The sequence below is a fragment of the Aythya marila genome (genome assembly GCF_965140915.1).
Source record: "Aythya marila genome assembly, chromosome: 18".
In the NCBI taxonomy this organism is placed as follows: domain Eukaryota; kingdom Metazoa; phylum Chordata; class Aves; order Anseriformes; family Anatidae; genus Aythya; species Aythya marila.
The window spans coordinates 8,592,416-8,612,005 of NC_139059.1; the positions used below are offsets into that span (position 1 = coordinate 8,592,416).

The 19,590-nt window shown below is 65.2% G+C and overlaps 1 protein-coding gene across 1 annotated transcript; it reads left to right on the forward strand.

The window, feature by feature from the left end:
* The first annotated feature begins 1,432 nt into the window (after positions 1 to 1,432).
* RNF157 (ring finger protein 157) lies at positions 1,433 to 17,452 on the forward strand. Its single transcript, XM_082775108.1, has 20 exons — positions 1,433 to 1,535; positions 4,902 to 5,020; positions 8,120 to 8,208; positions 8,670 to 8,816; positions 8,973 to 9,090; positions 9,303 to 9,369; positions 9,488 to 9,531; positions 9,675 to 9,722; positions 9,817 to 9,888; positions 10,172 to 10,331; positions 10,547 to 10,659; positions 10,960 to 11,204; positions 11,305 to 11,413; positions 11,701 to 11,812; positions 11,904 to 12,082; positions 12,218 to 12,283; positions 12,537 to 12,585; positions 14,007 to 14,117; positions 16,667 to 16,707; positions 17,322 to 17,452. Exons 1-19 carry the CDS (start codon positions 1,448 to 1,450, stop codon positions 16,705 to 16,707), a joined length of 1,977 nt encoding a protein of 658 aa, XP_082631234.1. The 5' UTR covers positions 1,433 to 1,447; the 3' UTR covers positions 17,322 to 17,452.
* The last annotated feature ends 2,138 nt before the right edge of the window (positions 17,453 to 19,590 follow it).

The window sequence follows — 19,590 nt, forward strand, 5'->3', positions numbered from 1 at the left end:
AAAATAAAAATAAAAATAAAACCAACACAAAAAGCCACCCAGCCGGGCCGTGCGTGCACGCCGCAGCCCTGCCCGTAACGCTGCCTCCTGGCTCCACGCAGGGCTAACTTTGAGTTATTGTCTGCAGCGGAGCCCTGCGGGTGCTGCTGCTGGGATGCGACGGGGCTGGATGCGGCCCCGAGGCCTCCCCTGGGCTCTGGGCTGGTGCCGAGGTTTGGGGCTGCCGAGGTTTGGGGGCTGCTTCGTTTGGGGCAATCCGAGCCAGGACCTGACCCATATTTTTTCCCAGGGTTTGGCAGAGGCCGGATCCAGCCTCGGTTTCCCTTTCGCAAACGTTCCCTGCTCGATCCCGGCTGAGATTTGGGGCTGAGATTTGGTGCGAGGGTTTTAGCACCAGCCCCAGGCTGCACCCACCCTGCCGCAGCCCCCCCACCCCGTGCCCACCGTGCCGGGGCTTTGTGCTGGAAAAAAGGAGAGCAAACGTGGGCGAGGAAGGAGGGGGGGACGCGTGTGTGCCTGTACGGGGGGGGCACACGGCGGGGAGCCCTCGCTCAGCACCGCCGAGGCGCTGAGGCCGTCGGGGCGCTGATCTGCCTGGCTGCACAGCTCGGCGCTGGGCACCCAAGGGTGCAGGAAAGCTGCTGGGGTGCTCGGGGATACCCCAACGGTGGCTCCAGCTCCGTGCCCCTGCGCCTGGTGGCGTCTGGGTGCGAGGGGGGGGCTTGGATCCTGCCAGGGGGCACCCCACGGGGGTGCTCTGGGGGGGACAGGGTGGCCCTGTCCCTGCGCTGGGGGGTCCCGGGGGTGGGGGGGCTGCTGGGGTCACCCAGGGAGGTGGCACCGGGGGTGGGGACTGGGGTGGGGGGCACTGGGGGGAGGATGGATGGTATGGGGTGGCGGGGGGGGGTTACTGGGGCAGGCAGGTGGCGCCAAGCGGGACCAGCGCGTGGCACTGGGAGCACTGGGAGACACTGGGGGTGGCAGGCGGGGGCTGCTGGGGGCAGGGGCCACCAGCAGGGACAGCCGGGGGGGGGGCACAGGAGGCAGCGCCTTGCCCTGCGGCACCCCTGTGCCGAGCCGCGCCGCGCCGTGCCGAGCCGTGCCATGTCGTGCCATGTCGCGCCGCGCCGTGCCGTGTCGCGCCACGCCGAGCCGTGCCAAGCGGAGCGGTGCCCTGCAGAACGGTGCCGTGCCGTGCCGTGCCGTGCCGATCCGAGCCGATCCGAGCCGATCCGAGCCGTGCCAAGCGGGCGGGGCGACCCGGGCCGGCCCCGCATTGGCGCAGCCCCGGCGCTAGCGCGGAGGCGGTGCCGGGCGCGGCGCAGCGCCGAGGATGCTGCGGGAGGGGGGCGCCGCCGCTGCCAGCCCCGGGGCCGGTACCGGGCGGGTGGGTGCCCCTCTGAGACCCCCCCGCTGAGCCCCCTTCCCCCCCCCCCCCAGCCCGGCCATGGGGGCGCTGACCAGCCGGCAGAACGCAGGGGTGGAGGAGGTGGACGTCCCCGCTAATTCCGTCTATAGGTACCCCCCGAAATCCGGTGAGTGGAGTGGAGAATGGGGGGGGGGCACCCGCATTTCGGTGCCGGGAGGGGTTGGGGATACGAGGCACCGCCTTGCTCCGCTAGGGGAAGGTGACCCTAAAAAGCCCCGGCCCGCTTTGGGGGCTCGATGGGGTCGGGGATGCTCCCGCGCACCCCAACGCCCACCCGCACCCCTCGGGGGGGGGACCCCAAAACTTGGGGTGCGGAGCCAGGCGCCCCGGGGCCGTGTGGGGACAGGCTGGGGCTGAGGTGACCCCCGGGGGTGCCCCATCTCCAGGGGTCCCTTTACCAGCTGCAAAACTTGGCTGAGTTTTTGGTACTTTAATCCCATTTTTGGTACTTTAATCCCATTTTTATTTGCACCGGGGGGCTGAACGCCGGTGCTTGCTGCCAGCTGCTCGGGCAAAGCCGGCTTTAAATTCCCGGGAGGATGCCTGGGGTGGGAGGGATCGCAGGGGACCCCTCCTTCCCCTGCGCTCTGCCCCCCCAGCAGCCCCCCAGCCTCTGCTGTCACCCCCCCAAGCTCCCGTCCCCGTCCCCGATGTCTCTCCCCTTCCGAATCCGGCCCTGCCTCAAACCTTGTGCGTGACCTTGGAAAAATCGGGGCCCTCCCCTCCCTGCCACGGGGCTGGGCTGAGCCGCTGGCTGCGGGGGGGGTCGTGGGGATATCCTGGGGGGGGGTCACACGCCAAGAGGTCACGGAGCTGGGTCCTGGGGGGTCCTGGCATAAAAATAGAAAAAAAAAAAATAGAAAAAAAGCGCAAATAAATATCTGTGGTTGGTGCCTGTGTGTGCCCGGGGATTGCCACAGCATCCTTGCGGCGCCAGCTGATATCAATAGGTGACTATTTTGGGGGTTAATAGGATAAGGTAAGTGCTTGGGTCGTTAGCGCCAGGGCAAATTACTTGCTCGTTAGGAATAAAGACATCCTCACGAAGAATTGCAGCTGGCCCAAACCTTCTCCTCGTCCCGAAAAGCCGTGCTTGGCTTGTTTTGATTTTATTTTATTCCGGGGCTGGGTGCATTTTATTGCTGGGCTTTATTATTCCGGGGCTGGGTGCGTTTTTAGGGGGGTGTCTCGGGTGTCAGGGGAGCGCTGCCCCTGCCCTGGGGTAGGGACTGTGCCCAGCTGGGGGCTCCCGGGGTCATCTCAGCTGGCAGAGGTCAGGCTGGGGCTGACCCCCGGATTTTGGGGTCTTCTCCCCACGGAGAGGGACGGGAGGTGCCCGGGTGGCAGGGAGGGACGCGGCCAGCTGCACCAGAGCACGGGCTGGTGGCCCCAGGCTGGTGGCCCCGGGAGATTACAGATTACGGCTGCTCTGCCTCTAATCCCAGGGGGATTTGCCTTTGGTGGCTGAGCGGGAGGAAGAGGAGGAGGCAGCGGGGCCGGATCCTGCGCAGCGGCAGCGCCTCGCCCCCATGGAGCCTGGAGGTGCCCCCCTGGGGCGCGGGGCCGTGGGGCATTGCCCCCTCTGCAGACGTGGCCGTGGCTCGCTCCGGGTGGCCACAGCGGCCACTTCTTGTCCCCAGCGAGCAGCTCCTCTTCTCGTCCCGGGGGTCTCCACCCCAGGGGCTGTGGGTCCCTGCGTGGGGGCAGGATCCTTATTTCAGCCCCAGTCCCTGGCTGAGGCTGGGGCCACAAAAGCTTGGGGACAGGATCAAAGACGGGTGGCCACGTGGGGACACCCCGAGGGCTTTGGGGGCTGCAGGGCGAGGGCTGATGCAGCAGCTCCAGGGCTGGCTCAGGGCTGGGGCACGAAGATCTGCGCCCATGGGGTCCCTGCGGGTCCTGGGGGAGCTCCCCAGGCGCTGTGCAGGGAGGTGCTCGTGGAGAAAAGGGGCTGATGGCATCGGGGGGTGCCTGGGGACGTCCTGCAGCAAGGTGCTGGTGGCCCTGTGGGCTTGGTTTGATGGGAACGTGGGGCAGCCGGGTTTGGTTCGGCCTCTGAAGCAGCCGCTCTGTCCCTGCGGCTTGCAGCCTTTCCCTCGTGCTCTCTCTGGGCTCTGGAGGTGAAGCTCTCCTGTAAGCCCGGCTGTCCCTGGGTGCTGTGACCGTCCTTGTCAGGCTCTCCTCCCCCCCTCGGGGGCAGCTCTCGGGTGAGGAATTACAATTAGCCCATAATGAGAGCACCGCCGCTTCCCTCTCTGCCCCTCGGTGGGGCCCGGCCGTGCCTGTGGTCACCCGGTGGGGCTGGCAGCATCGTGCCGAAGCCAAAATCATCATTTTTTTAATTTATTTTTTCTATTCTCCTGCCTCTTTAACCTCCTTTGCTGCCGGCTGCAGCGCTCAGCCCATGTAAAATTGATGCAGCTCTGCACGGCGAGTCCCGCGGGAGGGCGAAAGCGCAGCCGAGCGTGGCCAGGAGCCCCCAGCCCCGGGGCTGCGTCCCCGCCAGGACACACAGAGAGGGGGAGCTGAGGGTCCTGGGCCGTGCCACGGGGACCTGCAGCACCCAAGGGTGCTCGGAGACCCCAGCAGGGAGGCTGGGTGATGCTCCGTGCCAGCGAGCCGTGGCTGTGGTCCTTGCCCAGAGCCTGGGCTCTGATTTTCAGCTTTTCCCCCTGGAAAGCTCTCGGCCTTGGGTTGAGCCTGGGGCTGTTCTCCCTGCACCTCGCCAGGCTTTGGGCTCGGTTTTGGGGTTTTCCACGGGGTGTGAAGGCCTGAGCAGGAGCTGCATCAGCTGGGAGCCGGCTGCAGCCTCTGACTTCGGTGCCCAAAGCCTGGCCACTCTGAGTTGCGGACCCCAAACGTTTTCCTCCTGGAGGATTTCCCCAGAGGAGCTGGGGGCGTTTGCGTGGCTGTGCGGCCCCATGGAAGCAACCAGGGGCTGTGTTTTTTTTTTTTTTTCAGGGGCCATGGCTAAAGCTCGGGGTGAATCTGCTCGGATTAAATCCCGCTGGTCTGAGCAGACGCCTGCTGGGTGCCGCGCCGGGGCCGTGCCCCTGCACCAGCCGATTTCCATCTTGGCTCTGCCTGCGTGGCTGCTCCGGGCCATAAATCAGAGCAGGCAGCAGCTCCTTACCCACAACGAGCAGTGGGGCCACGGGGGCAGCTCTGCGCCACGAGGCTGCCGCTTCCCTGCTCCCCGGGGCTCCCCTGCGTGGAGGTGGCTGTAGGGGAAAGGGGGCAGCGGGGCAAAACGGGTGGGCGAAGGGCTGCCTAAAAGGCTCGCTCCTTCACCCCTGCACCTTCACGTCCCACGAGTCCCCAGCCAAAAGGGTTTGGGCAAGGTGGCCTTGGGGACGAAGCCACCCTGGGGACGAAGCCACCCTGGGGACGAAGCCACCCCGAGCCACCTGCCGGCAGCAGCTCCCCGTGGTGCCCGCCCCGCTCAGTCTGTCCGTCTGTCCTTCCTCCCCAGGGAGTTATTTCGCCAACCACTTCATCATGGGCGGCGAGAAGTTCGACTCCACGCACCCCGAGGGTTACCTCTTCGGCGAGAACAGCGACCTCAACTTCCTGGGGAACCGCCCCGTGCTGGTAGGCACCCGGGGGGGGGATTTGGTGTCCGTCCGGGGGGATTTGGTGTCCGTCCATCCGTCTGCTCGCAAGGGCAGAGCCAGCCGAGCGCTCCAGGGCAGGCTGAGTGGATTCTCTGCTGTCTGCTATAGAGGTTGGCCACTTGCCACCCCCTGCAGGGGACCGGTCCGTGTCCCCTCCTGGGCTGCAGGAGCTGTTCTGCTCGTTTCTAGCGTCTCCAAACCCGGTGTTATTTTTATGAATCGTATTTTTACCCAGCAAAGGGGTTTGGGGCCAGTTTGCTTCTTGTGTGTGTGCGGGCAGGGTGCTGGGTGCCAGCTGGGGGACGCCCGGCTGCCTCAGTTCCCCGGGGACGCTCCCCGTGTGCCCGCTCCTGGGGCTGGGGTTTGTTCCTGATGCATTTAGAAAGCAGGAAAGTGGCACCGGGACCACCCTGGCAGTGGGATTTCATTTCTGGGAGGGCTCAGGCAGTAAAAAGCCTCGAGGTGAGGAATTAAAAGGCACCGAAGCTTTTCTGGTGGATCAAAATGAGCGTGGCCGCTCCGGATAGCTCGGCTTTTGAGCGTTCCTCTCCATCCCGTCTGCTTGCCCAGAAACCGGAGGCCGGCATCCACCTCCCCTCCCTTGAGAAATCCCCTTGATGCCAGTGAAAGCCTCCCAGCTGCCCCCGTGCGCTTCTGGGGGCACAAATCCTGGCAGCAGCCTGCCGGGAGCAGCAGGGGAGGCAGACGACCAGCTTGGAGGCAGCAGAAGGAATTAACGCGGCGCTGCAAGCTGAATGGCATCGCTCGGGCTTAATTACCGGGGGTGCTGAGCGGCTGAGCTTCGGAGATTTGGGGTCACAGCGGGGATGTGAGGGCTGGGGCCGGAGGACCCGCGTTGGTTCTGGCCTGATGCTGCATCCAGGCCCCATTTAAGCATCTCTGGTGCTGCCCCCAGCCCTTTTCTGATGCTTTGTGGCTGTTTTGTGCTCCGGGCTGCTGTTACAGAGACGCAGCAGGGCTGGAAATGTCAGAGGCCGCCAGTGCTTTACGCAGGGAGATTTATGTTGGGTTCCTTCGGGTGTCCCCAAAGAGCTGGGGGGTTAATGTCTGGGAAATGCTGCCCTAAATCCTCTCTAAGCCGAGCGGCTCGGGGCGAGCTGTCAAATCCCAGCTGCAGGTGATGGGGCTGGGCAGGCGCAGAGGTTTGGCCGGGGGTGGCCGCATCCTGCCCGCGGGACCCTGCCCGCTCCCCCCCCCCAGTGCCCTCAGTGCAGGGTGCTTCTGCAGCGGGTGGGGAAGGGTCTCGGAGCTCCTCAGAGCCACAGAAACCAGCCCAGGGCTGCTCGTGGACAAAGCCCTGGGGATATTTTGGGTTTTTTTTTGGCTTCGGCAGGAGCTGGCCAGGACCAAAGATTGCTGCAGGCGCGCACACGGCGTTCCCAAAGGGATGGCGGTCAGAGCGAGGATATTTTGCTGTTGTTTTTCGGCTTGATTTAAGTCAAGGGGATGGAAAAAAGTCCTCTGAGCGGCCCCTTTGTGATTGTGCAAATCTGGCTTGCAAAATTTCATTAACGTTTTCTTAAAAAGGCACCAGAAAAGGGCCCGCAGCCGGGCGCGAGAGAGCCCAACGGTGACAACTGAACGGTTCCTGCAGCAAGAAATTTACCCCCGGAGCTTCCCCATTCCACCCAGCCCAACTGCTGCTGCCTGCCTTGACCCCAAATTCATGGGGGGGAGACCAAAAGAGTCCCCCAGGGGCTGTGGGGGGAGCCGTGCCCCATGGCACGCTGCTGGCTGCTGCACCGGGGTCATTGCGCACGGAGGGGTCCTGCACCCATGGGGGGCTTTTGGGGTCCTTGGGGTGCTGAGGGCACGGCGAGGTGCAAACGAGGGGGCAGATTGGATTGCTTCGTTAATTAGAGCAGTGAGGATGGGTTGTCCCGTGGCTGTGGGTTGTGCTCAGCTTTCGGGTTCCTGCTCCCTCCCAGCGGCACTGGGCAGCCTGTGGGTGCCCGAGGCTCCTGGCAGAGCTCGTTAGCGCGGCTTAATGACTCAGCAGCCCTTTTTGAGGAAAAGGTGACAATTTCCAGGTGCCACTGAATCCTCAGAGGGCCCCGTGCCACCACCACCACCTGCGGGCTGAGCAGCTCCAGCCTGGGTTCCCCCTGGCCAGGGGAAGGTGACTGTCCCTTGGGGGGGCTGAGCACACCCTGGGGCTCAGCACGCTTCAGGGACACCCAAAGGAGGGGCAGAAGTTGTGGGGAGAAGCCCCCCTGGGTCCCTTCCCATATCCTTGGTCTGCCGCGGTGTCCCCTCTCCTCTACCAGCCCTGCAGCCCCCGTGGTGGCTGCAGGTGACACGGGAGGGACAAGGTCACCTTGGAGGGTGGCACCGCTCTGCTCTCCCTCGCAGCGACGCCGGCATCCCCATCGGCTCCCCCCGTTGCACAGGGGCTGATGGGGACCCCCCAGCCCCAACCCCATCCATTTGGGGACAAAAGCGGGGGATTTGTGGCTGTTCCTTTGGTGCCGGGCTCCGTGCTCCCCCTCCCTCAGCTCCGTGCTGCAGCAGCAGGCTAAAAATACAGCAGCGGCCGCCCGCGGCGCCGTGGGATCCACGGGGGGGGGCTCGGGCACCTCGACCCCGCTTCCCCTTTGTCCTTGAGACACCCCCTCTCCGCGTGCCAGACCCCATAAGCCGTCCCCAGCGGGGTGGTGTCCCCATTGTCACGCTGCCTGCTACCCAAGGTGGATGCGGAGTTGGTTTTGGGGTCGGGGAGGGTGCCCGGGGGGGTGCTGGGGGCTGGCTCTGCCCTGTTGTGGTGGGGGCCTTAAAAAAAGAAGCCCCCGGGGTAGGGTCCTTAAAGGCAGAACTGATCGACCCCAGGGAGGGGGAGCGCTTAGGAGGCTGGTGTGGGGTGCGTGTGGGGCTTTTGGGGAGGTGGCTGTAGGGCAAGGCTCCCTTTGGCACGGGTTTGCCCAGCCTGGGAGGGGATTTGGGTGTCCCCACGGCACTGCCCCGGCCTGGGGGGGCTTCTGGGGGCTCCCACCGAAGTTTTGGGGGGCTCTGCCGTTGAGGAGGGACAGGGGTCTCACCGCTGTCTCTCTCGCCCTAGTTCCCTTACGCCGCTCCGCCTCCCCAGGAACCCGTCAAGACCCTCAGGAGCCTGATCAACATCCGCAAGGACACCCTGCGCCTCGTCAAGTGAGTCGGGGGGGTGTTAACCTCGAGGGGGGGTGCTCCCGGCCCCGGTGTCCGCAGGGGGGGACGGAGCTGGCCCCGAGCGGGTGCCCCCTCCCCAAGTCCCAGCACAGGCGAGCTTCCCGCGCCAGCCCGCGCCTCTCGGGGCGAGGGGATTAAGCGGAGCTCAGCGCTGCCTTTGAAGCGGTTTTGCTTTTTCTTCCCCCAAAAAGGCTTGATCGGAGGGAGGCCGGGGATTGGGGCTGAGCAGGGGGGGGCGGGTTGGGATTAGGGCTGGAAGCTGCCCGGCTCTCGGGCGGGCTGCGCGCTCCTGGCGTGCCTCAGCTTCCCCCGCTGGAGGGGGTGAGGCCCTGGGAGCCTTTTGGGGATGCAGAGGGGGTGGTGACCTCGGTGGCCACCCCGTGGCACCCCAACAGCCGGGGGAGCCGTCCCCACAGGGTGCCCACACCCTCTGTGCCCCCCAGGTGCTCGGAGGAGGTGAAGACCCCGGGGGAAGAAGTGAGCAAAGCCAAGGTGCACTACAACGTGGAGTTCACCTTCGACACGGACGCCCGCGTGGCCATCACCATCTACTACCAGGCGAGCGAGGAGTTTCACAACGGGGTGGCGAGGTGAGGAGCCCGGCACGGTGTTGTGTCCCCCCCGTGGAGTTATTTTAGCCCCCTTTTAGGACTTTTTGCCCCAGCCCCGAGATGCATCCCCTAAGGGAAGTGGAGCGCCGGCTCCTCCTGCCCCCCTACTGACCCTGCCCTCTGCCCGAGGGACAGCTACGTCCCCAGGGACAGCAGCCTGCAGTCGGAGACGGTGCACTACAAGCGGGGCGTGTGCCAGCAGTTCTGCGTGCCCTCCCACACCGTCGACCCCTCCGAGTGGACCGAGGAGGAGGTGAGCAGCGCCCGACAGGTGCCGGACCCTTGAGGGGATCCGAAACCGTTTGGGGAACGGCCCCAAAACGCTCCCAAAGCTGGCCGCGAGCACCCACGGGAGCTCGTCCCCTTTGGGGCGAGCAAACCCGGCGTGTTTGGGGGCTGCGGCTCAGCGGGTGGGAGACCAAAACCTGGCTCCTCCTGACCGAGCCTTTCCTCCCGGGGGGGCAGCTGGGCTTCGACCTGGACCGGGAGGTGTTCCCCATGGTGGTGCACGCGGTGGTGGATGAAGGCGATGGTGAGAGGGGGCCCCCCATTTATTTTCCCGGCTGCACAGGGCAGGGCAGAGCCCCCTGCTCCTCCCGGGGGACTCGTCCTTGGTCCCTGAGCCCCCCCTGCTTGGTGTTTTCTTGCAGAGCACGCCGGGCACAGCCACGTGCTGCTGGCCACCTTCGAGAAGGTGAGAACTGGGGCCCTCCTGTCCCCTCCTGTCCCCCTCTGGGTGCTGGAGGGAGCTTGGGGAGGTGCTGGGGCTGTTTTGGGGTGGTCCCGAGGCTCGAGGGCTCAGCCCCGGTGTTCACCCCGTTGTTTTCCCCTCCCCAGCACGCCGACGGCACCTTCTGCGTGAAGCCCCTCAAGCAGAAGCAAGTGGTGAGTGCGCCGCGTCCCCGGGGGGCAGCGGGGACCCCAGGGGACAGCGGGGACCCCGGGGGGCCACCTCCCCATCCTCCTGGCACCGTTGCAGGTGGACGGGGTGAGCTACCTGCTGCAGGAGATCTACGGCATCGAGAACAAGTACAACACGCAGGACTCCAAGGTAGGCGCCCGATGGGTGCATCCAAAATCTCCCTGGACCTGTCCCCGTCCCCCTCCGCTCCCCAAAGCCCCCGCTCGCGTCGTTCCCATGGGACGGGGGTCGCTTGGGGTGGGTGGATGAGGGCTGGGGGACCAGAGGAGCTGCCGGAGGCTGGAAGCTGAAGGCTTTGTCCCCTCGGAGGCTTTGTCCCCGTGTCCCCACCTTTCGTGGCGTGCAGGGAGAGGGCGGTGGGGCTCGTGCCGGGGATATGGGGCCGAGCGGCCGCGGTGTCACCTCCGGGCAGGTGGCCGAGGACGAGGTGAGCGATAACAGCGCCGAGTGCGTCGTCTGCCTGTCCGACGTCCGCGACACCCTCATCCTGCCCTGCCGCCACCTCTGCCTCTGCAACACGTGCGCCGACACCCTGCGCTACCAGGCCAACAACTGCCCCATCTGCAGGCTGCGTAAGGCGGGGGGGAGGGCGGCAGATCCCAAATTCCCCCCCCCCTTTTGGGGATCCTTCAGCCCCGGGGAGAGCCTCGGCGATGCGCGAGGCTGGGTGCTGCGGGGGGTGACCCTGCTAAAAAAAAAAAAAAAAAACAGGGTTTGGGGTTTTATTGGGTTGCGCCAGTTTCCAGCCCGCCCTTTCTCCTTGCCTTTTTTTTTTTTTTGCCCCCAGCTTTCCGAGCCTTGCTGCAAATCCGAGCCATGAGGAAGAAGCTGGGGCCCCTCTCACCCACCAGCTTCAACCCCATCATCGCCTCGCAGACCTCCGACTCCGAGGAGCACTCGGTCAGCGCTCGGGGAATAGGGGGGGGAGGGGGTTTCGGGAGCCTCGTTGGGGTGGGTGGGGAAGGGCTGGGGACGGACACCCCTTGTGGGGTTTTTAAACTAAAAAAAAATCACAAAAAGTTCAAGCTGGAAATTGGGGAGGGAAGGGAAAAAGTTGGGAGGAAGCATTGCCCACGGTGCATCCAAATTTGGGGCTTTCGTGGGTGCAGAGGGTTTGTCCCAGCAAAAAAGCGTGGAAAGGGGGGCAAGGAAGGAGCACTGAGGGGGGGGGGGGTCCTCACCCCGTCTCCCCCTCCCCAGTCCTCGGAGAACATCCCCCCAGGCTACGAGGTGGTGTCGCTGCTGGAGGCCCTCAACGGGCCGCTGACGCCCTCGCCGGGCGCGGTGCGGCTGCGGGCGCTGGGGGACGCGGCCCCCCCCGGCACGGGGCCGCTGCCCCCCTACGGCAGCGAGGGGCGCCTGCCCCCCCTGCGCGCCCTCTCGCCCCTCGAGCGCCTGTCGGACTGCGCCCCGCCGGGGCTCAAGCTGAAGAAAAGCGTCTCCAAGTGAGTGCCCGTCCCCAAAACGGCACCGGGAGGGGGTCCCCGGGGTGGGGGTCGCAGGTTCCTGAATCCCTTTCCCCCCCCTTGCCCTAAATCCCCGCAGGTCGGGCTCGCAGAACTCCTCCGTGCTGCCCGAGGAGGAGGAGGAGAAGTCGTGCACCGAGTCGGAGCTGAGGGGCACCAGGAGGAAATCTCCTGCCCGGCTGGAGGAGGTGAGGGCTTTGCCGTGGCTGCGGTGAGCCGGTGAGGATGTTCTGGGCGGGGGGGACACGGGTTTTTTGGGGGTCTCAAGCAGCCTCTCAGGGAATTCAGGGTCTGGATGGGGACTTGTGGATGGGGACTTCCCCTCCTGGGCATGCTGTGGATGAAGACCCAGGGGATCTGGATCCACGCCGGGTGCTGCCCCAAGGGCCAAGAGGCCCCAGCCCTGCCCCAAACGCCCCCATCCCGCCCTCCCCACCAGGGCTTTTCCCTCCAGCCCCCCCCTCCCTTCTCCCAGGAGTGCGGCGTCACCCCAGAGAGCGAGAACCTCACCCTGTCCTCGTCGGGTGCCATCGACCAGTCCTCGTGCACCGGCACCCCGCTGTCCTCCACCATCTCCTCTCCAGAAGGTGCGGCCGCTGGAGACCCCCTCCTTGCCCTCCGCCCCCGCTCCTCCTCGTTAGCCCTGCCGCTAATTACCCCCCGCCGTGCTCCCCGCAGAGCCCGTCAGCAGCAGCCTGGCCCAGTCCGTCATGTCCATGGCGTCCTCGCAGAGCCAGCACTCGCAGCTCAGCACCGACACCGTCTCCTCCATGTCCGGCTCCTACGTGGCCCCCGGCACGGAGGAGGAAGGGGACACGCTGCCCTCGCCCGCCGCCGCCACCGCCTCCGACGGAGAGGTAGGGGGCCAGCAGCTCCCCGAGACGGGATGGGAGGGGACCCCTCCTAACCCATCACCGCCACGCTTTGCTGGGGGTTTTTAATCATTTTTTTTCCCCTCTTTTTTCTTTTTTTTGCCTTTTTTTTTTTTGCAGTCGACACCTGTGGAGTCCCTGGATATAAACTTCGTGAGCATCTCGGCCGAGGAGCACGACGCCGAGGTACCGTGTGGCACGGGGGAGGCGGCGCCCCCAGCGCCGTGGGGGACCCCGGTTGCGCCCAGTTTTGGGCTGCGCATCCCCGGCGTGCTGAGGGCTCTTCCCCGGGGCCACGCGGGGCAGCGGGGCCGTTCCCCGCAGCAGTTGGAGGTGCCACAGCTGGGCTCATCCTCCCCAAAACCCCGGGGCCGGGGGGACGTTGCCCAAAAGGGCCGTGGGCACGTGCAGGGCTCAGCGCTGCCTCTCTGTGCCGCAGGGCAACGCCGTGCTGGAGGACGAGGACGCGTCGCCCACGCAGGATGATGGTAAAAGGCCCGGATTGATGCTGTCCTGTGTCCCCCCCCCCCTTTTGGTTCGGTGTCACCGGGGGTGGCCGATGCCCTGCTGTCCCCTGGCTGCCCCCGGGGAAAGCGCCGGGGGTCTCGGCGGCACCGGGGCTGGGGATGGACACTGGGGGGACGGGGACAGCCAGGTGGCTGTGGGGACACCGGGGCACGCAGCAGGTGATGAGCGGTGCTCGGGGTCTGAGTCCCTGCTGGGGAGTAGGAGGCAGGGTGCTGCACGGGGGGGTCCCCAGGGGGCTCCCCGGGGCGATGCTCTGCTGCTGGCCGCGTCCTGCTGCCCCGCCACAGGATGCAGCCGGAGCCGTTTCCACGGGGATGAGTGGGAAAGAGGCTCCATGGTGTTTTTTTTGCATTGTTTCCTCCCCCCTCCACCAAGAAGGTCTCTTTACATCTCTGCAAACCTCTCCCTGCGCTCTCCCCACGTTGGTTTCCGTGGGGAGGGGGTGTGAGGCTGTTCCCCTTGGGCTGTTTTCCTCTTTCTCTGTTTTTTCCCCTGTCCCCGGCGTGCTTTCTCAAGCCGCCACGTGCGCACTGAGCGCTCCCCCTGCCTCCTGCCAGGCACTCAGATAGCCGAGGAAAAGGGGCTGCCACCCCCGTGCCGCCAGCTGCCGGGCGGCTTGGGTTTCTTTGGGGACAGGGAGGCCCCCGGTGTGTCCCCTCCCGTTCTCGCAAGTCTCTAAATAATAAAAAAGCCCTGAGGCTCTCCCCCCTCTGTCCAACCCGGACGGTCAGCCCAGCTGGAGAGCAGGAGCCAGGCTCGGGGCCATTCCCCAGCACCGAGTTTTCATCGGTAAAAAGAGCGCAGGGCGCTGCCGGCCCCGTGGGGAGCCTCCTGCTCGTGGTGAGGAGTGAGCGGGGGCCGTTCCTGGCATCCCCTGGCCCCCCCCGAAACCAGGAGCACCCTTCCTTCATGGGGAGCTCGGGTCCTGCTGGCTCAAACCCCACCAAACGAGGTGGTGCGTGTGTGTGGGGTCACCCCTCTCACCCCCCCAAAAAAAACCAACAAAACACACCACCAAACGAACCCTGCACCCCCGTGCAAAGCTTGGCTACGGCTTCTGCCGCCCCACGTGCCCGTCGCTGCCTCCTCCCGGCATCCCCCCACCCGCGCTGCTGGTGCCCGAGGGAGGTGCCCCCACGGACCCCCCCCCCGGCACAAGGGGGAAAGGAGCAGCTCGGACCGTGCCCCCCCCTCCTTGCGCCCAGCCCAGGCGTTATTGTCCGCTCGCGGCCCTCTCCGCTCTTTTCCTGGTTTGCAAGCGAGATTTTGAACATTTTTTTTTTTAATTTTTAAAGGGGGTGGGGAGAGGAAAACCCCCCCGAGTCCCCCCCCTCCTGAGGCTGCACGCCCCCCTGGCTAACTGCTTTAAACTCCCTTCCAGGCCGGAGGACGGGCGCGTTCCTCGGTCTGAGGTGTGACAATAACAATGACGTGGGCACCGCCCGGGTGAAAGCGCTGGACAATAAGCTGTGCTCTGAGGCCCGCTTACCTGGTGAGTGGCCGCCTGCTGAACATGAACTCGGGGCTGGGGGGGGGTGCTGCCACTCCTCCCCGCATCGCCCCTGCCCCTTCAGGTCCCCCCCTTTTCCCCTTTTCCCCCTCCCCATCCTCATCCCTCTCCATCCCCAGCCCCACACCACGTCCTCCCCACCCGTCCTGCCGTGCACCGGGCACGTGCCCCCCCAAACCCCCCAGCCCTATATCCAGGAGTCCTCCTGGTGTATTTGGTAGCCCCTGGTGTATTTGGTGATATTTTGGGTCAGGACGGGAGCCAGAGATGCTGCAGCCTTGGCCCTGTAGGGTCAGACACCTGCCTGCCTCCCCCTCCTCTTCCTCCAGACGAGGATCTCGGGGTCCCGCTGCCCCAAATTCTCCTCCCTCTCCTCCCTCTCTTCCCACCCTTTCTCCCCGCTCCTTCTGCCTTTCTTCTGTTTCCTCCCCCCTCTCTCTCCATCCTTTTTTTTTTTTTTCCTCCTCTTCCTCCCGTCCCGAGGCCCCTCCATCCACCTGGAAGTTCATGTTCACTCCGTGCCAACACGGTTTTCCCAGCCCCTGCTTGTGCCCCGCTCCCTGCCCGGAGCTGCGGAGAGGTGACAAATGTATTGGTGACAGCGAGGTGGGTTGGGGTGAGGGCAGGGGACCTGCATCCTCACCATCAGCCCCAGGGGGGACAAAAACGGGGGCAAAAAAAAGCCAAAAGGAGCCCTCTGTGCACCCAGAGCTCTCGCTCAGCTCTTTGTCAATACATTTGTGGACGAGCTGAAAGCAACTCCCCCCCCCCTCCAGCCTTTCCCCTTCGGCACAAGCTGCGGTGGGCGCTTGGAGAGCTGGGCTGGGGGCTGAAAGTACCTGGATCCCGCCCTCCGGGTTCCTTTCTCCCCGTCTTTCCCCTCTGGGCAAGCTTCGCCCCCCCCCAGCTGCCCTGTTCCCGGTGGTTTTCTGCTCTGGGGAACCACGGCGAGGCTGCGGCGGAGGAACAGGAGCCTGCCCCAGCTCCCCGACCCCCTCCGGCACCAGCCAGGGGCTGGCAGCGAAGGATGCGGCCTCCATCCTTTGCCCCCCCTGCATTTATCCGTGTGCCCGGCGGCTGCGCTGCTTGCCACCCCCCCCCCGGGAAAATTGGGGAGGGGGCTGTGGGTGCCTGGCCTGCAGGGGGGAGAGCACGGCTGGAGGGGGCGCGGGGGCTCTGCGCTGGAAGGGTCGGAGAGGTGCGAGGAGCTCCCAGCCACGATTTAAGGTTCTTTTTGGTGGTGCTGGGCTGCGATCCACGGGGCTGCACCGGTGCCGGGGGGGGTGGAGGAGGTGGAAAGGTGGAAATTTGCAGCGGGGAGCTGGGGCCGGAGCTTCACACCCGGCTCTTACAGGTTCGGGTGTGACCGCGGCCACGAGGCAGGCACAAACAGCGAGGGTCTCCACTTTGGGGCCACGTGCTGGTGTCCTGAATGCTTAACATCACCTCAAGCAGTTTTTTTTTTTAAATATTCCTCCCCTGGTTCCTCCCGAGGGGATGTTTAGCCGTGGTTAGACCCACAGGCTGGTTTTTGCCCCCTCTGTAGCGAGGGAAGGCGCAGGACGTGCTTTGTCAGCATGGAGACGTCTGCGCGGCCCCAGCAGTGCTCTGAAAGCTCCGCAGATTTCAATCCGGGGGGAAAATGGTTGGGGAGGAGCTGACAGACCCCATCCTGGGGATTTAGGGCACAGGGCTTCGGGGAAACCCCCAGACCCATCCTCAGGTGGGTTCCCAGAGCCCCAGGGGTGCGCAGGGGGCTGAGCAGCCTCTGGCCACTGCCTCTCCGAGGGGCTGGAAGGGGGCAGGCACGTGCTGGAGATACCAGCAGCAAGGTGGGGAGCCTTTGGAGACAGCCCCGCCGCCCCGAGAAGAGCCGAAATCCCCCAGGAGCATTTATTTGTTGGTGTGGATTATCCAGGCTGTGAGCTGGGCGAGCCGTGCGGCTTCCACCTCGAGGCTGTTTGCAGGACGGGGGGAGCCCAGCCCGGCCCTGCCTCCCCCAGGGAAGGAGCTGTGTGTGTGTGTGCGTGCACATGGCCGTGTCCCCACGTCCTGCCCCGAGCCTCGGGAGCCTTTCCAGGACACCCTGGCTGTGCGTAAAGGCCCCGTGGCACTGGATCAACGTAGGCAATGCCGAGCTCTAAATGTGATGTGTGTGTGTGTGGGGGGGGGGTCCTGTTTAATTCCCCAGCCCCTCTGGGACCCGCACACTTCACTTGCCTCCCTCTCCAGCCTGAGCTCGCTGTGAGAAGCCCCTCGAAGTGACAGCTGTCCCCTTCCATACATCACGCAGCGAGCTTTTCCTTGCTCCCTCTGAAAAAAAAAAAACAACCTCAGCGCTCGCCCTCAGCCCCCGAGGTGCCCCCGTGCAGCCCCCAGGGCTCAGAGCTGCCCCGGGCATGGGGCTGAACCTCACCGGGGGGGAGCACGTCGGGATGTTTTGGGGGCTCAGCCCCTCCCAGCACCGTGCGAGGACCGTGGATAACCCCCGGGGCTCACCACCTGCCTTCTGCTCTCTCCCCGCCACGCAGCCGCGGTGCCGGACTCCTGCCCCATAGACATTGACGAATAGGTAGGAGCCCCGCAGAGCCCGCGCTCCCCAATTTCTGGTGCCCCCCCCACGCGGTCCTGGGTGAGGTCCCCGAGCGCCTGCAGGGCCGCAGGGGGTCTGCTTTGGGTCCCCTCCCCGTGCATGGTGGGGACAGAGGTGACCCCCTTTGGTTTGGGCTGGTAAAACCCCCTCTCCCGAGCCATTTCCCATGGGGGGGACGCGACCTGGGTGTGCAGCACGCGGGGTGGGGGCTGTGAGCACTTCTCCCTCCTCTTGGGGAGGGTGCAGAGCCCGGTGCCCCATCCCCATCCCACACACAGCACCGGGGACCCCGCTCCCAGCCCCAGCGGGTTGAGGCCGGGGCAGTTTGTGTCACCCAACAGCCCTCAAATAACAGGTAAAAAGCTCAAGTTTGGGGTGACCTGGTGGTGCTGGAGGGGATCCCCCTGCCAGAGGTGATATTTTGGCAGCGGAGCAGAGATTTGGGGTTTCCCAGCTCAGCTGGCCAAATGGGCAGCCCCACACCCCCAGCACGGAGAGCCCCTGATCCCCTGGGGGTGTTCGGGTACAGCTCCGTGTGCTTGACCCCAAACCCCCCTCCCGCAGCCCCTAACCCCCCATTTTTTCTCCCCCAGGCCCGGAGGCAGCCAACACCAACGTGCGGCAGCCGTGGCAGCGCTGCCCGTGCCAGGGCTCAGCCCGGGGGGGGCACGCACCCCCCCACCACACGCAGAGGGACCCGGGCACCACCACCTCCACCCCTGGGCTGTAGCGGAACCGATTATTTTGGAAAGAAAAGACGAAAACCTCGTATTCCCCTCCCTGTCCCGCTGGAAGGATGGGGTGGCCACAGCTGGGAGCGCAGAGGAGGGGGGGGCAAGAGCTGTGTCACCTCGCAGCCCCCCCCAGGTCCCCCTCCTGCCCCACGTGTGTCCCAGCGGGATGGGGTCACCCTAAATAAAGAGGGTCCTGGGGCACGGCCACAGGGGGACGATGGCAGGAGGGTGCCCACGGGGTAAGGACAAGCGGCGGCAGTGACATCCTCAGTGCACGAGCCGGTGACCTCTGTGGGGGGCTGGCCCCCCCCCGGTTTGGTGGCCTGTCCCCGTGCCGTGGGACGTCCCCACCGGTGCACTGGCGGTGATGGCACTGCCCCTCCCCGGCCCCCTGCACCCCCCTTTTCTCCTCCCGGGCAGCATGCGAGCTCCAGGAGGTGGCTTGTCCCCAGGGCTGGAGGGGGGGGTGGCAGGGACCCGGTCCCCTTTGTCACCAGCGCCCCGGGGCACCCCCAGTTTCCCCTCACCGTCTTCCGCCCCGCTGCGAGCTCGGGGCTCGGGGCTGTGCCCTCTGTCTGGAACAAGTGCCAAAAGTGTCACCCCTGCCACCCCCTCCCGCTCTGCGTGTCCCTTGCACTCGGTAGCAGGGGCTGGATGAGGCTGGGGGAGCTGCCCCCCATCCCTCCATCCCCATCCCTCCGTCCCCATCCCTCCGGCACCGGGCTGGCAGCGTTAGTGGGGTTTGCTCAGGGGGACGGGCGCTCAGGGACCCGTGGGGCAGGGCTGCAGCCCCAGACCTCATGGGGCCGCTGGCAGAGGCCAGGCTCCGCGCTGAGGAGCACCAGGGTCCATCAAAACCCCCCTCGGGGACCAGCACCCCACAACCCAGGGAGCTTTGCCCCTCTCCTTTCAGGAGGAAACCGCACTTCAGAGCTACGTTAGGGCAAAAAGGTGGGTTCTGGAAGGGAAAAAAAAAAAGCCCTTTAGGGGCGTTCCTGCCCCCTGGCTGCCCATATGCTTAGGGAAAATGAGGGAGATGCTCTGGGGTGTCCCCCTTTCCTTGCAGGGCAGCCCCCCCCCGTTCCAGCCATGCACCTGTCAGGGCTTGAAGGAAGGAAACCAGACTGCTGCTTACGGCTCTGCTTCGAGCATGTTTCGGGTTTTCGGAGTACGTTTAATAAAGGGAATCTTACGTCGACAAGGCGTCCCGAATCGCTTTGGGGCTGCGGGGCGAGCACAATCTGGGTGCTTGGGGCTCAGTGGGGGCAAGCCCTTCTCCATCACCCCAGTACCACCCCACAATCAGCCCAGCTGCTTCAAATGTCCCTCACCACGTCCTCAGCACCCCCCGACCCCAATTTCCTGACCTCCTCCAAGCTCTGTCAGCCTGGCTGGGCTGGAGAAGGCACAAAACACAAACCCCATAGGGGAAGAGACAGGGCTGGTGGCTTTGGGGTGGGCGAGGGCAAGGCCAGAGGGACCCTCCCTGGAGGGGAAGGGGGAGATGGGGGCACCGAGAGCAGGGTGAGGGGTCCTGCCAGGGGATGGGATGGGAGAATCCAGCCCTAAAATGCTTCCCCGTGGGGCCACTCAGGAAACCTCACAGTGGGCTAAGGGCCGGCTGCCCCCCACTCTTGCTGCCTTAGGAGGGTTTTTTTTGCAGGGGAAGGTCCCGCTGCGGAGAGAGCTGCTGTAAAAGGGTAGAAACCAGCCGGATTTGGGGCTCTTTCTGGGATCGGGCTGTAAAAAAATGGCAATGAACCCTTCCAGGCGGGCAGCCCCTTCCCCTGTGGGGCAGGGTAACGCATGGGGCTTAATCCTCCCGCAACCGGTCCTGTGCTAAAGGACAGCCTTTGGGGTGCTGTGGGGGGTCAGGGGCACCTGTAGGGTGTTAATCACGTTAATTAATTAAGGGCAGAGCCCATCCTGTAAGGGGGAATCTGGCAGCCCCCCTTTCCCCTAAAGCTTGTTCTTAGGGCACAGGCGAGGAGGAAAGCGCTGGCTTTACTCTCTCTGGGGACACAGACAGGAAGGAAAGGGCTGGGTTCGCCCCACACAGACCCCGCAGAGGGCTGGGGCACGGGGTTGAGGTTTTGGGGTGCTTGTGGTGCTTTTTGGGACCATATTT